Below are 19,103 nucleotides of genomic sequence, written 5' to 3'. Positions count from 1 at the left end.
GCCCCATGGTGTTACTGCCCTGCTGCCCTCGTGTGGGTTCCCCTCTGCTAGGGTCTCAGGCTTCAGTCCTAATCTTACCTGACTGCTGTTCTCTTGCCAGGATGGAGGGCCAGATTCTCGTTTCCTTTGTGTATCCATACTTTCCTCTTGCAGGAGAGCATGTTTGCCTGAGAACGGGGCCTTTATTAGCCCATCTTCCTAGGGGGTTTACCTTGAGGTCGAAGAGAGACAAGCCGGCCCGGTGGGGAAGGGCCGTCTGGCTGTGGGCTGATGTCTGCCCATTAATCCTTAGGGCCAGATGTTGGTGTTTGTTAAACCTTTGATGAGTAACAGTGTTCTGCATCTAAGAGACTCTAATTTTACCTCTTTCAGAGACATCACTACTTTTTCACCAAAGTTAGATTTCCTCAGAACGAGAGTATATTTTCTAAAAATGTTTTGGCACGAGGTAGAGTAACAATAAAAACATGTAAAGCATTTAGCCCAGCTAATGAGCAATACTAGAGACTGGTGGCAAGTCAGAGGGCTTCCTCGGGGTTTTCCTGAGGTAATTGACACGCACAGAGAGTGGAGGGGCCCTGGGAGGAGACCTGCTTTGGAAGGTTCTGCCCCCTACAGCCACCTCCATTTCTCTGCGCCCAGCGTGGAAGAAGGGGCCCTGGCCTCTCATACCTGCGCGCGGCTAACTGGTGCAGGCGCTTACTGCGAGCCAGTCTGGGTTCTGAGGGCCGTCGACCCTAAATCACTTCATCCTCAGGACACCTAAGTTCTGAGGTGGATACTGTTTCTAGCTCCATTTACAGAGGAGGGGACGGAGGCTCAGAGAAGATAAAAAATTTCCCAAGGTCAAACAGTCATTAAGTGATATAATCAATAAAAAAAAAACACCCAGGCTCCAGAGCCTTTTCTCTTAACCACTGCTCTGCTACACTGCTTGAGGAGTTACCCGTCCTTCCTGAGGATCGCAGGCAGGGACCAGAGGGGTCCAGCATGTATTTAGCATTTTTCTTCCCCAGCTTTTTAAAATACTTTATTTTCAGTAGGATTCCAGGCATAAGTAGCAGTCTTCATCTCAACAAGGGCAAACTGCCTATAAGAGCTATAGGGTGGCCCAGCACTCTCCGTAGAGTGACCTCTGCCCTCCAATAGGGCAGCACCCTGTCACAGGCCAGGTGCCCTGCAAGGGGTTTCTGAGATGGAGTTTGCCATGCAGGTTATTTATTAGGGGTCCCAGCCAAAGGGCAGTTGACACGACGGGAAGTTGAGCTGCAGTGCAGGCCTGATGGCCTCAGCCAAGCACCTGGCTGTGGTGGAGCAGACGTGGTCTCTCAGAGCTGCCTGGTGGTACCACCGCCACCATCCGGCGGTGGATGTGGGACACCTGAAGGAGGGCGTCCCCTTGGGCAAGGAAGCTCTTTTCAGCTGAGGTGACTCTGAAGGAGCTGACAGCATTCCTTGGCACTGAGGCAGCGCGTTCTTCCTTGAAAGGGGGCTCTAGGCGCTGCATCCGTGTTTCCATCTTGACGCTTTCAATTTTATTAGCATTGTGAGTCTACACAATGGGAAATGCTTTCTTCAAACTCAGCCTCTATTTGCTTGGATTCTAGATAAATAGGCACTGCACAAATAAAGACAGATCCTCAGCTTTCTGGAATCCTTTTACTATAGCCCTAGGCAGAAGCAAAGGTATCACATCAATATATATATTTGGACCATGTGATTAAAGTCATACCTGGCATTTTTGGAGGCACTTAAAGAGTTTGTTTTACGCTCATCATGTCTTTCAAGTGGAGCCAGTTGGCTTTTTTCTGGAGGCCAGAGTCCAAAGCTAAAAGCCACAATGCAGTGATGGAAAATCTCTAGTTACATTTTACTTGCTAGTTGTCTTTTAGAGAAATCTTTCAGTGATTAAGATTCCAGGTTTAACTCCCTTTTCCTTGCTCCTTCCATCATGATACTAAAGCAGTCTTCCAGCTCACTTCAGAACAGACATTAACCTGCATCCCAACTGACTTATTTCTTGTCCACGCGAGTTGACCACAGATTCGTTCCTGTGTATCCGGTGGGTGCTTTGCCCTGCAGGATCCATTACTGCTGTGTCCCACTGTTGCCCACAGCTGGCTCTGGCCACTGACGGTCTCAACTGCAAGGTGCGCAAAACCTTTCTCCATTTCCCTTCTTTCAGGTTGGAAAGCTTATCCAAGAAGCAGCTGGAAGAAGTAATTTGAAACGAGTAACTCTGGAACTTGGAGGGAAAAGTCCCAATATTATTTTTGCAGATGCTGATTGTAAGTCAACCACAGATCTCTTACATGCCCTGGCATACTGGCCTGCGGTGCTCACTTTTATTATCTCCACTTTCAACAGGACACTAAGAAAAAGGTCTTTGAAGCTAAGTGGCATTCAAGGAGAAAAATCTAGACCCTTCCTTTTAAGGACAAAATAATATTGGTAAAGACCACTTATCAGTTGACAATCAGAGTTTGTTTTCTAGACATAATAAGCCATTTTGACTCTGTGTTGTTGTAAAATAGGGTAGAAGAGGTGAAGGCCTGGTTGGTATTGTATAGTGGAAAGAGCAGTGGTCTAAGCCTCTGAACACTGGAAATGTAACCTCTGCCTAGATTCGAGAAACCTGAAACGTCTCATGTATGCCTGGTGGCTTTGTAGATCATTAAAAATTTTTAGTTCACTAGCTCTACCAACGTTGTCCCAAACCCACACCCCCTTCTCTGTTTAGCCATCCCCATGCCTTTCTGTTGCCCCCATGGCTTTTAGTCAGGATGACAACACACTATGGTCAGTTCTGTATGAATAGACCTAAATTGGAGGTGATTACACCTTGGCAGTAGGACTATACAGAGGCCTAGAGCTATAACCTAGAAACCCCATGTCTCCAGGCAGGATGCTCTCTAGTCCACTCTGCACGGGTGTGCTCCTCATGTTTGGAAAAACTTGCCAGGGAATGAAATTACAAAACCTCTTTCAGTCATCCTTTTTCTTCTTCACATCCTGCCAGGCAGCACTGCTTCCTCAATTTCACTACTAGAGAGATCAGAGAACAGCAAGCAGATTGCCTGAATCTCAGCCCCAGCTTGGAATTTGCAAGTTTAGCTTCAGCTTTGTACTAGTTGTCAAGAGGATCAGGATTCTGTACCTAAATTCCTATTAAGGTGTAGGCGCTCCACTGACAGTACATTGATTCATTCAGTCAGTGCGTCATTTAGCAACTAGCAGACACCAGATTTATTAATACTATATTGAGTATTATTTAGTATCTCTCATTTTCACATGAGATGAAGACGAGTTACCATGTGCTACTATACAATTCCATGTAAATATAGAGGAAATTGAGCGTCTTCAAAGACGATCATTGCTGTCACAGTTTAATTTGCCAAAATACTAATTAAAAGTAGAGCTGCAAGGTCCTATAGATTAGGGATTGCAAATTGGCAGTCTATAGGCCAGATGCAAGGTATGGCTATGTTTACTTCTAAGTATTACACAAAATATTGATTTCCGTTTTTTTCTTAAAACTGGCAATCTGGCAACCCTGGGCTATGTTTATGCATAGCAACAGCCAAAGGTAGTACTTTCCTTCTGAGTCTCTGTCACATTGCTTTACTATTATCTACACAGCCCCTTTGGTTATTGGGGTTTGAGACTCCTGTTATAGATAACGTGGTCTAATCCCTCTTTTTACAGAAGAAAGGTTTTCCAAGAAGTGAAGACGTCCAAGTTAACACAGCCAATAACGTCAGGGTCTGGTTAGAACTAGAACCAAGTTGTGTTCTCAATCCAGTGCTTTTCACTGGGCTGCTCACAGTTCTGCTCTGTGGTGAGCATGACATTACACCTGGGGCTTTGGGGAGGGAAGAGGGTCGGTCCCTTAGGCCCCTCCACAGGCAAAGCAGTGTTGAGAGCATGGCTGTTTCCTCTTGTAGTGGACTATGCCGTGGAGCAGGCTCACCAGGGTGTGTTCTTCAACCAAGGCCAGTGCTGCACTGCAGGATCTCGCATCTTTGTGGAGGAGTCCATCTATGAAGAGTTTGTGAGAAGAAGCGTGGAGCGGGCTAAGAGGCGCATAGTGGGCAGCCCCTTTGACCCCACCACCGAGCAGGGACCCCAGGTAGAGAAATCACAGACATGCCCGTTCTTTTTTTTTTTTTTAAACATCTTTATTGGAGTATCATTGCTTTACAGTGGTGTGTTAGTTTCTGCTGTATAACAAAGTGAATCGGCTATACATGTACTTATATCCCCATATCTCCTCCCTCTTGTGTCTCCCTCCCTCCCACCTTCCCTTTCCCACCCCTCTAGGTGGTCACAAAGCACCGATCTGATCTCCCTGTGCCATGCGGCTACTTCCCACTAGCTATCTATTTTACATTTGGTAGTGTATATATGTCCATGCCACTCTCTCAGTTCGTCCCAGCTTACCCTTCCCCCTCCCCGTGTCCTCAAGTCCATTCTCTACGTCTGTGTCTTTATTCCTGTCCTGCCCCTAGGTTCTTCGGAACCTGTTTTCTTTCTTTAGATTCCATACATATGTGTTAGCATACGGTATTTGTTTTTCTCTTTCTGACTTACTTCACTCTGTATGATGGACTCTAGGTCCATCCACCTCACTACAAATAACTCAATTTCGTTTCTTTTTATGTCTGAGTAATATTCCATTGCATGTATGTGCCACATCTTCTTTATCCATTCATCTGTCGATGGACACTTAGGTTGCTTCCATGTCCTGGACATGCCCTTTCTTTACTTAATCTCTTATGAACACAGAAACCAGACACCCTGGTGGAACCCGACAAAGCATCATCTTCCTTCTTCTGCTGACCCCTTACTCTTCTTCCTCATCTGCCTTCATGGCTGGAAATGTAGCCAGTGAGGCATTGCTTGCTTACGTCTTGTGCTTCTCTTTCTGTTTCTAAATTTTATCCTTGAAAAACCGAGAGATTAGGATTGCCTTAAGGATATCTTGAACTTTGGGGGTAGGTTGGAGTCTCTCAGCTCCAAAAAAGGACCCAGGCATGGCAAGATGGATCTTGACTAGAACCCAGTCCCAGTCCTTAACTGCTGGAGTCAAGACATCCCCACAGGTGCCACAGTCAAGGAGGGCAGGTATCTCTCATTCCCAGAAACCCATTTATACTTTTACCAGCTGCCAAGGATTCTCTCCACCAACCTGACCTACTCTGGGATGACCACGTGCGGTTTGTAATTGTGTAGGGAATGGAGAGCTGTCTGCTCTCTCTTCTGCCATATAGTTCTCTCTTACTCTGAATGCTTCATGCACTGTGGTGGATGAGGAGGGCCACAAAGGTCCCTGCTGGCTGCACTCTTGAGCTCTGCAGGTTCTCCGTGGTCATCAAGGTATATTTCCAGTTAGAACTCTGGTTTTGAACTGAGAATTTTTAAAGGAATATGTAGACCAGATCTCATCTGGATCACTAGAGCATGGGTTTTCCTGATAAGAAGCAATATCTCCTTAGTTTTGGGACCATTTGAGAGAAGATTGAAGTTGTAACAGCAGTTCAAACTCAGGTGAATGTAGGTTTCTTTTTTATTTACCATAATAATTGAGTGATAAGTCTATAACTTGGGGGCTTGCGGGGGGCGAGAATGACCTTATTTTATGGACTAGGATGCTAGCTCTCACTCTTTAAACTTAATCCTTTCCTCTGACGGTATAACAGTAGTTCCATAAAAATATACCCCGATATTCATTTGTCTATAAGGTTAATTTTTACTTATGTAAACAGTGAATAATCAATTAGCCAGTATCTCCATCATCTAGAAATATTGCTTAACTCTTGAACTGGTACTTATGACTTGTCAGTATCATCAGAGCAGTGCATTCACTGGAATTCTTGATGTATTAGGTTGAACCATACAAAATTACCCTTTTTCATAGGTCAAAAATGGTTAATTAACAGCAGTTCCATATGATTTGACTAGGTATAATGAAGCTTTGGCCAAAAATCACAAATGAGAGAGATTCTTGAGCACATGCTTATTTCCATTTTCATAGAAGATTTTACTTGGAGTCATCAGGCACTTTCTTCTGTAGATTGATAAGAAACAGTACAACAGGATCCTGGAACTCATCCAGAGTGGTGTGGCCGAAGGCGCCAAGCTGGAGTGTGGAGGCAAAGGGCTGGGCCGAAAGGGGTTTTTCATCGAGCCCACGGTGTTTTCCAACGTCACTGACGACATGCGGATCGCCAAGGAGGAGGTATCACATAGATTTTAACAGCAGCCACATCTTCCTTGGGATGGTTTCCAGGGCATTTCTAGTAGACAATATTAGAGGTTTAGTTCTTTGTATTTTATATACATTGTACAATAGCAATAAACATGGCTATGAAAATCCCCAGTTTCAAGAAAGAAGTTAGACAAAGAGGCAAGCAAGCTAGACGGAGGCCAGGTGATGTGCTTTATGATCTCAATTGTTATTAGCCAACAGAACCATCATAAAAGCCAATCACTGGTCTCAGTGATACATTGCCAACAGTTCAGTTCCCCCAAATATGGGTCATTAGGCTGTTAATCAGGAAATAGAAAGCACCCAAGCATCCTCGCGCTTCTGCAGGAGAGGACCAGTTGCAGATCAGCCACCTCTCCTGAGCGGTAGTTCTCAGTTCTGGAGCAGTGCCTGGGGGATCATGGAGAACACAGCTTTAGAACACACTGTGGAATCAAGTGCTGCCAGGCAGGGTGGGGGAGCGGAGGAGTTACACTCTAAGGGTGGACTTATGTAATCTTATTCTGGGAAAGTTTGGGATATTTTTACAGTTAGGTTTCGCTAAACTTAAACATCATTTAAATGATGAAGGCAGAATAAACTTGCCTTGAAACATAGAAAACAGGTGAAAGGATGGCGAAGCAACCATGTTGGGTCAACCTATTTTATTGCAGATCTTTGGGCCCGTTCAGGAAATTTTGAGGTTTAAGACTATGGATGAAGTTATTGAAAGAGCCAATAACTCAGACTTTGGACTTGTAGCAGCTGTCTTTACTAATGACATCAACAAGGCCCTCACGGTGTCTTCTGCAATGCAAGCTGGGACTGTTTGGTAAGACCAGAGTCAGTCTCGTTCTGGCCATAACACATTCCATGAGGGTGGGAGGGGGCTTGTAATTCTCCAGACCCTGCGTGAAATAAAAGCATATGCTCTGGAAGGATGGGGGAGACCGAAGACTTCACCCTGAGAAGGGATACTTCCTATTGGTAGATCAGGAAGTCAAAGTCAATCTTAAATTATAAAACTTTCATGTGGGGAAAAAGGAATTAAAAAATAGAACTTATAAAAGAAATATCATGCCAGTGCTATTGTTTCTGTGTAAGCAGAATACACACTAACAGTACCATGTTTTCTTCTTTCAGGATCAATTGTTACAATGCCTTAAATGCCCAGAGTCCCTTTGGGGGATTCAAGATGTCTGGAAATGGGAGAGAAATGTAAGTGTCCAAAGTTGCTGGTGCCTGAAGAGAAACAGGGTTGCGAATAGCAGCATAGAGGGGCACTCAACAGCATCAGTGAATTCTCTTACTCTCATCCATTCACTAAACAAACACTTGGTTGAACACATAAATGTATAAGCAAAGCACACATTACAAAGATGAATAAAACACAATAATACCCTTACCTTAAGTGGGAATGGAGAAAAATTCATGTACCAATAATTCCATGTAATAGGTGCTATTATGCAAGTATGTCAAATATCTTGTTAAGTAGAGAGGAAAAATCAATCAATTTTGCCTGATGAGGTCACAGAAGACTTTACAGAGGAAATAACATTTCAGTTTCTTAGGAGCAGGCATTCCAGGTAGAGGGAATAGCAAGAACAAAGGCATGAAGGCATAGCAACTACAGAATAGTCCAGACACAAAACAGAGTTTGGCATGTTTAAAACAGACGTCACCAACTGCCCACCCAGGGACAAATCTGGCTTAGAGAAATGTTTTGTTTTTTTTTTTTCCTTGTAACATTTAAAAACCTTTACCTGACATTCAAAATGAGGAGACTTTCCATAAAAACCTAGATTTCTTGCTTATTTTCATTCCCCAAAGCAAAATTGCTGCAGCTGTGAGCTCTGCAGTTTTCCCTATTCCCCATCATGCCTGCTTCTGGGAACTGAATATTGGCTGTGTTAGTTTTACACATACCCAATTCACTCACTGTCACCTGCTCAGTGCCTATAGGATCTTTGAGTCTGAGACTGCAGAGCCTAGGGCACAGGATGCATGGAGGAGACTTGCTGAAGATACAAGTGGAGAGGTTGCTTTAAACCCAATCTCAAAGGGTTTTTAAAGGGCATACTGTGGGAGCTGAGGGGATACCAACGTTCTTATGGCCAACATTCTTGGTGTATAGAGGATGTTTTGGCAGAGATCACAGGAAGATGACCCATTACAAGGATTTTGCAATAATAGGTATTAATTAAATGCCTGCTCTGCATATGGCTTTATTCTGCCTTCTTACCTAACATTGTCTCATTTGCTTTTCACAGTGATTCTATGGGATAGATACATTTATCTTTATCTTACGGATGGTTCAGATGAGGAACTAAGGGTTGGAGTGGTTAAGTAGCTTGCCCAAGTCTCACAGCCAGTAAGTGGCAGATCTGAGCTTTGAACCTAAATTTTAGTGGCTTAGTTTCTGTGATGTCTGGCCAAGGAAGCATGGGAACCAGGTATAAGGAGTCTTCCGGGTCAGAATCAGAGCTGGGCTGCCCTCTTGTGATGCTGAGGACCTGAAAAATGGGACTGTGGCAGAGGAAAACTAGAGTGATTGCATTTGCAACTTCACATACGAATGGATTTTTAGAATTGCTTTCGGAGAATGAATGGTAGCTAGGGTCTTCCTGAGCTGACATCTCCCCTCGTCCCAAAAAACTTTCATTTTCCCTCATTTCGAAAGGAGCTAGATCCATGTTTTCTAAATCCTGTGACTCATAAGAGGAAACATCTTCCATGCCTGTTCCCTCGGGCATTACTGAATGCATACTTTTTTGAACAAATGCTTAGTTCGCAATCAATCTGCTAAAAAGTATTGAGCACATTCATACTTTGTGCAAAGCATGATGCTTGGTCTGTAGGGGAAGGTGCAGCTCATTAAATTACTTGAAATTTTGTTGGATAAATGAAATATACAACATTGAAAGAATCAAAAGAATTCCAGAAAAGCCTGTGGAGTGGTAGAGGAATGCAGGGGTGATAGAGATCGTTGTGAGCTGGAGAAGTCCAGGAAACCATTAGATGTGATCTCTTATACTGATTTGAATTGGCCTTTAAAGGAGAGGAACATTTGAGTAGATGAGGAGAGAGGAATAGTTTTTCATGGTTGGTGGGCAAAACAGGATAGCAGTGGGGGAAGAGTTAGCAGAGGCATTGTGGGAGAAATAAGTATGGTATTTGGGGGGAAGTGCAGTGAACCCATGACTAGCACAGGGGATTTACATCTTCAGATACTGTAGCTGGTAATCTCTAGTCCCGAGCCATTAAACCATGAAGTAGATACAGCTTTGAGGCTAAGAGCAGAGTTTCTAGAATCACACTGCACAGATATGTACCCTGGCTCTACTGCTTAATACCTGTGCAGCCTTGGACAAACTATTTAATCTCACCGAGCCTCAGTTTCCTCATCTATAAAATGGGAATAATTATAGATAGTACTTACCCTACAGAGTTGCTGTTAGGATTAAATGTTAGAATCATGTATGCCAAACATCCAGCAAGGTATCTGGCAAACCTTCAGAAAATGTGAGCTACTATCATCATTATTGATCAAGTAGATGACTGTTACGTAGGCAGTCCTTCTTTTTCTTAATAAATGTATTAAGAAAGGGAGAAACTGCTCTTGCTTGAACCTTTGCTTCTGGCCTTCAGTACCTCCCACTTGCTTTATAGCCAGAACCCATACCCAGTCTGGATCCTATTTGCTAAGTTATTAGTATTCCTTCAGCTTTTATAAAGTCTTCATGTACTCTAAGTATCTCTTCTTAACTTGCACATGGCCTTAACTTTCTGCTTCCACTTTTGAAGATGCATTCAACTTCTTTCATTTCCTGCCCCTGTGTTTGTGCTCTCCCAGCCTCTGAAATGTTGGGGCCATCGCCGGCTCTGGGAATGCTGCTCACATTGACTGTTACAGATCATTAACAGGGTGCATCATGGGCATAAAATACACTTGAAATAACTAATTGCTGGTTGATGGTTTCTCATCTCAGGCTAGCCCTGGACTCTCATCACAGGCAAACCTCCTACCAGGATTCGGGCTTGGGACATTGTTCAGGCGCAGTCTCTTCCTGTCAGAAACATTGCCCTCGCCTAGAAAGAAGGTCCAAGAGACAGTTTGGCTGTGTCAGAACCACACAGAACAGTGGCCTTTCTCGACTCGTCTCATGGGAACAGTAGTGATTTGGTCTTCCCAGTGCAGTTAAAAAATAATTAGGAAGCAGTGCTCTTTGATGAGACTCACTTCATCTTATCTAAATTATATGAGTCTTTGTTCCTGTTTGCCCCCAAAACATGTTTTCTCTTCCTTAAATGACCTGGAGTGGTAGGAAATGCTTCAGATAAAAGAACCTGCCCTGTCCTGGTTCCCCACTCTTCTTCTCATTTAATACAGTCCTGGAAACTCTGCTTAGCCTTCCACTTGGACAGAATTGTTTATCTCACGGCCTGCAGGCTCCATGCAGCTTTGGTCCCTGACATCTCTTTGCCTACCTCTAAGAGGAACAGGGAAGGGAAGTAGCATTTTCTGGAAATGAGCTCCAAGGAAGGCTGTTGGAGCCCCTGAGTGCCACCCCACAGAGAGCTGTGGAGAGGGCTGCCCTCTACAGGTTATCTGATGGGCTGGCCTCTAATTCCCAGGGTCAGAGACTTGGGCTGGGTTTCTCTCCGTTCTGCTTGTCCAGCTAATTCCATCTATTTCAGCCTTCCCATCCTTTTCCGTCTCATTTAAGCTCTCCTGAGACAAGGGGTCATAGAGTCCAAGCTATAAAATATGTATCACAAACCTAGGGGATGGAAAGAACGCTGTGAACCTCAGCATTTTAAAAACTAAGGACACACGCTTTGAAGACGAGAAGTGTTGTTCAGATGCTCTGAGTCAGTGTGTGTGTGCACAGCATTGCGTATGCACAGAAAGTCACCTGTAGGCTGGGAGAGGGGCTTTCTAACCCTGCCTATCTGGCGATCCACTCTCAGAGATTCTGATTTAGTAGATCTGGGCTAGGGCCCAGGACCTAGATTCTTAACAAGCTTCTGGAATGATTCTCGTGCAGGTGGTCTGGGGATGCTGCTCTGAGAAATGCTGCTGTAAGTCAAAGAAAAGGGCAGGGAAATATACACCCTAAGCAGAAATCCCTATTTGTTTTATGCGTGAGTCTGAGTGACTTCCTAAAATGGCTGGCTGAGAGACACCCAGATCTAACGTCTTACCTTACCTTTACGTATGCCGAGTTTGGTTCATCTTTGGGAATATAACCTAGTCTGGCCAAGAAGCAGGAATACAGGCTTCTAAATGTGCTGTGCCCTGACACATGGCCCCGCTGGAGAGGTGACTATACAAAGAGATTGGGGCATGTCAATAACAATACGTCTGCCTTTTGTGCAGTAGTGGACTTCTTCCTTAACTATGGAACTATGTGCCACAGAATTTAACTGGATTGAGAAAAATTTTAGTAGATTTGAGAGAAAGACCCTAGAATGAGATGGCGAAATAGCTGAAGAATCCCCATGTTAGGGATTGGATTCAGAGACCTTATAGCAGTGTTGCTCAAAGAGTGGGTCCAGTAGCCACCCATCTCATGGTCTCTTGGGCTCCTCCCTAGACCTACTGGAACAGAATCTTTGGTGGGAGATGGTCAGGAACCTACAGTTTAAGCAAGCTTCATGGGTGGTATGTGTATAATAAGGTTCAGGAACTGATGTCAGAGAGACGACTGGGTGCCAAGAGGAGGGAGAGAGTCAGCTGGAGTCATACAGCCAGTTTAATGCAGAGCTGAGTTGGCACTCCTGTCTGCCGATCCCCACCCTCAGTGTTCTGCTCCACGCGCTGCCCTGAGACTTCTCATTGGCTTTCCTTGAGGCCTGGGCCCATGGGCAGTCTTTCCTTTCATGGCAGATGTGAGTCCACTCCAACATCTCGGAGCAGGCTGTGTGCCGGCCATGCAGCAGATGGCCGCCTGGGACCCGAGAGAGGAGCACCTCCAGTCCAGAATTTTCCATTGCTTTGAGCACCCAGAGATTTGGGATCCGGCAGTCACACTCGAAAGCAAGGTTTCTAGCTCTGTAGACTTTCTTACATCCCTCACAACTTAGTTAGAGATCTGAGTGGGAGGAAAGTGGTTCAGGGTCTGCCCCACGTGTGTGCACAAGCGAGGGAACAAGAAGGGAGTAGCCACACTTCACACAGGAGGCAGATGATGTCCGTGATGAAGAGACACATGCACAGCTGCCCAAGGGCAGGAGAAAGGCCAGCGAGAGCCAGAGCTGAGCTGGTAATAAAGAGACAGCCTGGACAGAGCCGGTGAGGGAGCCACATACTGAGTGGGGCAATCCCAAGCTTATTCTTCCCATTCCTGCAAGCAGAACGGCCAGTGCAGACGAGAGAGCAGCATGCTGCCTGAGTCGCTGATGTTCTGGGGGCTGTGGGGGAGGAGGGGGGCGCGACCACTCAGGTGCCCTGGTGCTCAGAGGAGCTGCTGGCACAGCAAGGGCAGCTCTGTGTCGGGCCAGGGAAGCAGAATGAATCCTTTACAGTGGGCCTTCGCTGTAAAGCCCAGTTGCAGTAACTTTATACCTTTTATATAAGACTGTTTTTAAAAACGGCCTGTCTTAATCCTTTCTTATTCAAATATATCTCTAAGCGTTCTTTCATGTTTTTTTCTGGCAGAGATGGTCAGTCAGCAGGGTAGAACTGGGGAAGAGGGGGTAGGAAGAAGCCTGCCCCCCCTTCCTCGCTCCCACAGTTATCAAGTGCTTTCTTTCAGCCTGATGCTGTGGGCCGCATGCTAGGTTTGGGGGAGGACAGAAAGCAAGATCAGGAAGATGCAGATCGGTGGGCGAGACAGAGTACCCCCGCCCTCCCTCCTGGTATTACAGGGCTAGAGGTGGTAGAGGTGGGTACAAGGTGCTCTGAACACAGAGCAGGAGGGGCACTCCTTCTGCTGAGAACTTGAGGAGAAGCTTCACAGAGGAGTGACTTTGAAAAGAAAAGAAGAAGAAAATGTCAAGTATTTTGCAGAAAATAATTAAGGGAACATGCTTGATGTGACAATGAAATCGAGAAAAGAAAGAAAGACAAAGAGAGGTAGGAATAAGAAGGAACGAGAGAAGAGACGTGAAGGAAAGGAGCACCTCACTGCACCGTAGCAGTGAGGCTTTTCCACGTGCCAGCGCCCTTCAGGCAGTGGTCGGAGGGGCTGTTTCTCCTAGGGCCGCTGAGGCAGGTGACCTGGCTCCCCCTCCCCCCTCTCAGGCCCGGCCACCTACAGGCCCCTCAGAGGCCGGGCCGATTATCTGGTTTCTCCTGCACCCGGCCCAGCACGGTGCTGCCCCATAGTAACAGTGCAATAAACGTTCGTTTGCCTGATGACAGAAATCCCTGATCAAGGCCCCAGAGGGTGCCATGAGCCAGGAGGGGAAGTGGCCGAGGGCAGGTCGCGGGAGACAGCTGACTCACACTTCCCAATTCCTTTCCCGTCCGTGGTTTTGATTTCCTCTTTCCCCTGACTCTGTGGAGGCCGCAGATGGTATTTGTTCAGGGTTCTGTCTTTAAGGCATTGCGTGTGATCTGTACTCTTCTGTGGTGGGCCTTTGGGTATTGTTGCCGCTTATTAAACCGAAGGACCAGTGAGAAGGAATGTAGAACATCAAGCCGAGAGGACCCTCGTGGTTTTCTTTCAGGTAAAGTGGACTGGGTCTCGAGGAGAGCCATTAGAGCACAGGCACATCCTGGGCGTCCAGTGGTTGGAACAGGGTTTTTGAAGAGGAAAGCCCATGCTGAGCTGCCTGGGCCTCTGGTACCTGATACAGCCCGTTTCTGTTTTTCAGGGGAGAATTTGGTTTGCGAGAATACTCCGAAGTTAAGACCGTGACAGTAAAGATCCCCCAGAAGAACTCTTAAGATGGCCAAGAAGGAAGGTGAAGGCCAGCCTGCACGACTCTCCCCCTCTGCTTTCCCTGTGGGGCCCAGCTCTCAGGAACCCAAACTTGATACTCAGTCCTTACTTAAGATTTAAATGACAGCAGGTAGGCCAGGCCATTCGCTGCGTAAAGAAAGCAAACCAGTTGGGCGTGGTTTCTTGGCACCCTGTGAGGGATCACCTTAACAGTACCAAACATTGGGGAACGTGGGACAAAGGCACGAGGAGTAGCTGTGGGGCATACCCAGTATTTCTTTCTGGGGTGAGGGAGCTGTATTATTTGATGCCTTCTGTCACAAAGGACTTTGCTTGTGAGCAAAGGTAGCCTTTCCATTGTCTTCATTTCCCCCTTCCAGGCTCTCCCTGCTCACGCACCCCTCCCGCTCCTCCAAGGAGATCTCAGCTGAGCTCATCTGGGGCAGATGTTTGGGCCGGGAACAATTTTCCAAGGTTTTGCAGCCAAATTACCGTTTCATGTCATCCATTTCTTCAAAGCAAAACATGAAATGGTTTTAGTTAGAGCCAGACCAGACTGAAAATGCCAGGAGCTGGTACACTGCAGATGTCCTAATGAGAAAGAACTTGGGATATTCCTGACCCAGTCTGGCTTTCTTACATCCACATATAACAGGAGTGAAAGATCAGGAGATGGAGCTCCAGCGATCATCATGTGTAGTTCACAGCCTCGGAGCTCATCACCGCATGGTTTGAGGGGGTAAGAGAGACGGGGGGGGTGTGTGTGTGCGCGTTCGCGCGCGCATCTGTGCATTTAATTCCTTCTTGAGTATTCTGGAATAAGTCGGGGTGGGTTGTTTTTCATGGATTGATCTTTTCCAAAGCTTGTCTTTAAAATCAACCAAAAACTGATCTGAGCAGGCTTGAGAATTTGGAAAAAGGTAATGCTGGGTGCCTTGTAGAAATAATTCCATTTCCAATACTGCTGACAATTCATACTAAATGAATTATCTCTGCAGTTGGAATCTATAGCTTCTTCCGCCTCCCACCCCCACCCCGTCCCTGTCCCTGGTGCACGCCACCTCCCAGTCCCAGTGCTGTGGGTGTGACTTCAGCTTCCCATGCCCTAGGTCAACTGGCAGTAACCTTGGAAAATCTGGCCAGGCTCAGAGGTTTCCTTCTCCATTTGTAGAGTTCCGGTGTGCCACGACTGCCACGCTGCACCAGATCTCCACTTGTCACGCCCGTGGCTCGTCCACACACCACTCTTGCTCTTGGCCTCCCAAGGGGGAAGCATGAAGCAGGCTGGCTCCCTTTCCTCCAGCCACACGTTCCTCTTCTGCTTTCCACTGAAGGCTCCATCTCTGACATGGGCAGTGTCAGCTTCCTTTCCTTTTTCCCTCTTTCCAGCTGCCAAATCCAATTCGTTCTCTAACCTAGATGAAGATCATTTATTTAAAAGTACCAAACATAACCTAGAATATATGAAATATGGGCAACACATATATAGCCTTCTGTATTTAACGGTTTTCTGCTTTCTAACCATACCGGTTTTCTATTTATAACCCTTGACTATTCATGATGTTTTAAAGAAACCTCTCCTTGCTGTTATTGACAAAGGACAGTGGCCAGATGCCTTGAGAGATGCCACATTTCTGAGTTCTTTCGTGTGAATGTCATGCTCTCCTCCTATAGCCTGTGTCCCAGTGAACATATCCATTAACCAGCTAGTTACCTTTGAACTGCAATATAGAATGTGAAAATGAAGATTTATTTCGTTTAATTTACTTAAAAAAGAAACCTCTGTGCTAGCAATAAAGCATTTATATTGTGTACTCCTCGGGATCATTTGGCTGTGTTTATCAGTGTCTTTGTGTCACACCGAGTCCATCTAGGTCCTTCTCTCAGCCGCTGGGCTTTTCAGGTATGTTGCTGCCTCTGGATACTGAGCAGAATTTGGAGGGTATTCTTGCCATAAGGTAAACAAGACCCTTATTTCTGACACTGTTTAAAATCCAGGCATACATACAGTTCTGTGTGGCAAACAAGTATAACCATGTATGAAACATATGAAATGACAATTTTCATCCAAAGGAGCCTCTGTGAAAGCTAACATGTAGAGGAGTCTTCAGGCCTGTTCTCACAAACATGGACCACGTGATGAGAGCTCACATTCGCTAATGGCATCTATCGGTAGCTTTATTTTTATTTACCGAAGTGGAACAAAGTCAAAAACTGACAACCTGATGTAATATTTTTGCAGCTGTAGAAAGGAAGCTGTAAATGGTGACTATAGGACCAGCCAGAGCTTGTTTGCTTTCTGTGTGTTCTCAGGGTTGTGCTTTTGGAGAGCGGTTTCCACCCTTTAGACCTGCACATCCCCTCCTTCCAACCGTGCTTCCCCACCCAAGTCCTGGTCAAGCGAAGCAAAAACAAAAACTGATGACTTAGACACAAAGGAAGTGAGACCCAGGGAGAGACATGTTGCTCTGGACTGGGATTCCTTGCTCTGACTGCTGGTATCTTGTTCCTCAGAGGAACAAACTGGGCGTCGGAGAATGCTGTCCCTGGGGCATGGGGTGAACTCTGAAACGTAGGCTGTAGGCTTTCTGCGAATTTACCTCGTGTTCAATATTTTGGGCATCGGAGAGAAAATGAGAACAAGATGGACACAGAGTAATCATGTAAAAGTCCTTTGTTAGGTGCCAAGTAGATGTTATAGATAGCAGGAATCCGGAATAAGGTAAGGCATAATTTGATGGTTCTTCAGAGCATAAAGTCCCTCAGACCTCATCCATTTATGATGCTGACATAAAGGAAAATGAAGAGAGAGGGCATTAATGAAGAGAGGTGTCATTAATGAAACCAACACGGAGACACCAACTGGTGATTTGTCATCAGCCCTACATAATTACAGTCTTTTTGTTAACCCCTGAGATCTTCATTGTACCTTTTCCTCCGAAACACCCTCAGTGCATTCATATTGACAGTGTCGTTCTTTTAAATGACATTTTAGATAATAAAAGACAAAAATATTGCAATGTAGGGAGTAAAGAACAGAAAGGAACAGGGACTCTACTGGAGTGTGTCGTTAAAACAGGAAGGCACCCAAGAAAAGAGGACAGTCAGAGACAAGTGAATGGAAGAGGTGGGTTTTGAACAAGGCTTGAGGAAGGAATGTAATTTCAGTAGGCAAGGGAGCAAGAAGAAGGCAATCCTGCTCAAAGGAGTAACCTGCAGAGGCACAGAGGTGAGGGAGGCCAAGGCATGCTTTTGTGATAGGGGATGGACCAGCAAGAGCAGGTACCACGTGCCATAACTTGGTCAGATGGGGGTCGGCCAGAGAGTTCCATGGCACTGCCCTGCCCCATGCTCCTGCCAGCCTCAGAGCTCCTCGGAGCTCACAAGTAGCACATGCTACATTCAGTTAGAAGAAACTAGAGCTGTATTTAGCTAGCTGAGGTCAGGGAGGAGGAAACTGTCCGTGTAGTAGATGTTAAAGAGTGAGTAGAATTTGGAAAGGTATGAAGAGGAGGGATAGCAAGACTGCTGGGAAAAAAAATCTCCCCACAGAATTTGTTAATGTCACATGGGCTGCATTCTTGGCAGGGGGAGGGGCACAAATAGAACAGAAATGCCCATTGTTACTTACATGTGTTTATATAGCTATTTATTCACTTTTCTAGGGGTTTTTTTTGTTGTTGGTTTTTTTTTTTGGTTGACTAATATCCCAGAAATATTTAGTCAGCAACAACAATGCTTAAAGTATAACAGAAAAAATGAAAACAACAAAATCACATGAATTAAAAAGCAAGAGTAAAGGAAAAAACAAAACCACGGTGAGAAACGAATGCAGCCAAAATGAGACCAGAAAATACACATTCTACAAAGTCCTATCATCACTCGTCTTAGGGGAATCTGATAATCTAGTGAGAGAAGAGCCAACACCGCAGGCCAGTGATCCTAAGAAATTAACCTCCCTTCCTCCCTCCTGTACTCTCCCCTTCCCTACCTCCACAAATGTTTACTATGCCAGATGCTGACACAGGTGCTGGGATGCAGAGCGGGCCAGGCATGGCTACTGCCCTCGTGAAGCTCATGGTCTCATATGGCAACTCAGAGCCAAGAGTTGGTAGTTTGCTTTGCTATCTCGCTGTTACTCCTTGCCAGGCACATACATTCAATTTATGGTAGGATAATGTAGAACCTTTTCCAGGTCCTCTTGGTAATCCAGAGTGACAACTTTGCACACAGAAACAGCCGATTAGCAACATCGCAGAGTGAAAAGCATCAGAGGGTCAGGGAAGTGATCAGAAGTCCTCACCTGAAGTCCCTTATTGGCCATTTGCAAGTGTGTGTCTTTGCGTAAGTCACTTGACTTTCATGGGCCTCCACTTCCTCCTCTGTAGGATCCAGATGATCATTCCCGCCCTGCCTACCTCACAACGTTGTGTGAGGATTAAACAACATCATGGATGATGTATCTCTTCTGTTGGTCTGAGACGTCATGCTGCACACATTCAACTCTAAACAACTACAAAAAGTGCAAACAAAATGACTCTGTTGCTTTGCTGCTCAGTCCATAGGACATTAGAATCCATCATTTCTCATCCAGTGTTGAGGCCATCATGTAGAACCTGACTCTTTAGGATGGGTTTCCTGTGGTTTCCAGGAGGCCTCCTTTCCCAAAGGTGGACCTCATCTGAACTCCTCAAGCCAGCTGGGAGTAAGGCGATGAATGCGGCTCCAGCTGTTCCCCAGGTTTTGGTTGTGTATATTCAGTACATTGTTCCGACATTCTATAGCGTGATTACAAGACCTCCAAGCTCTGGCCCGACTGTCTGTGCCACCGTGAATGTTTTACACAACAACCGCTCCTCAGTGGGGACCAGCTGGGAATGAGAATGCAGGGAAGTCCACTCTGGAAAGGCATGAAGTCCTCTTCCTAAACATGTACATTGTCTAATCCTCATTTGGTTATTGGACAG

At 45.7% G+C, this 19,103-nt stretch overlaps 1 protein-coding gene across 1 annotated transcript in view; it reads left to right on the top strand.

Annotated features, from left to right (window-relative positions):
• ALDH1A2 (aldehyde dehydrogenase 1 family member A2) overlaps positions 1–15,950 on the top strand; it is a 96,414-nt gene extending 80,464 nt beyond the window's left edge. The window contains exons 8-13 of the mRNA XM_067748219.1: positions 2,186–2,288; positions 3,945–4,129; positions 6,074–6,238; positions 6,922–7,079; positions 7,391–7,465; positions 14,069–15,950. Of these exons, the coding sequence (XP_067604320.1) occupies positions 2,186–2,288; positions 3,945–4,129; positions 6,074–6,238; positions 6,922–7,079; positions 7,391–7,465; positions 14,069–14,141 (759 nt within the window). The 3' untranslated portion in view covers positions 14,142–15,950. The remainder of the gene's footprint in view (positions 1–2,185; positions 2,289–3,944; positions 4,130–6,073; positions 6,239–6,921; positions 7,080–7,390; positions 7,466–14,068) is intronic.
• The last annotated feature ends 3,153 nt before the right edge of the window (positions 15,951–19,103 follow it).

The sequence above is a fragment of the Pseudorca crassidens genome, chromosome 1, assembly GCF_039906515.1.
Source record: "Pseudorca crassidens isolate mPseCra1 chromosome 1, mPseCra1.hap1, whole genome shotgun sequence".
NCBI lineage: Eukaryota > Metazoa > Chordata > Mammalia > Artiodactyla > Delphinidae > Pseudorca > Pseudorca crassidens.
The sequence above is the reverse complement of the archived record's forward strand: the minus strand, read 5'-3'. Positions and strand labels throughout refer to the sequence as shown.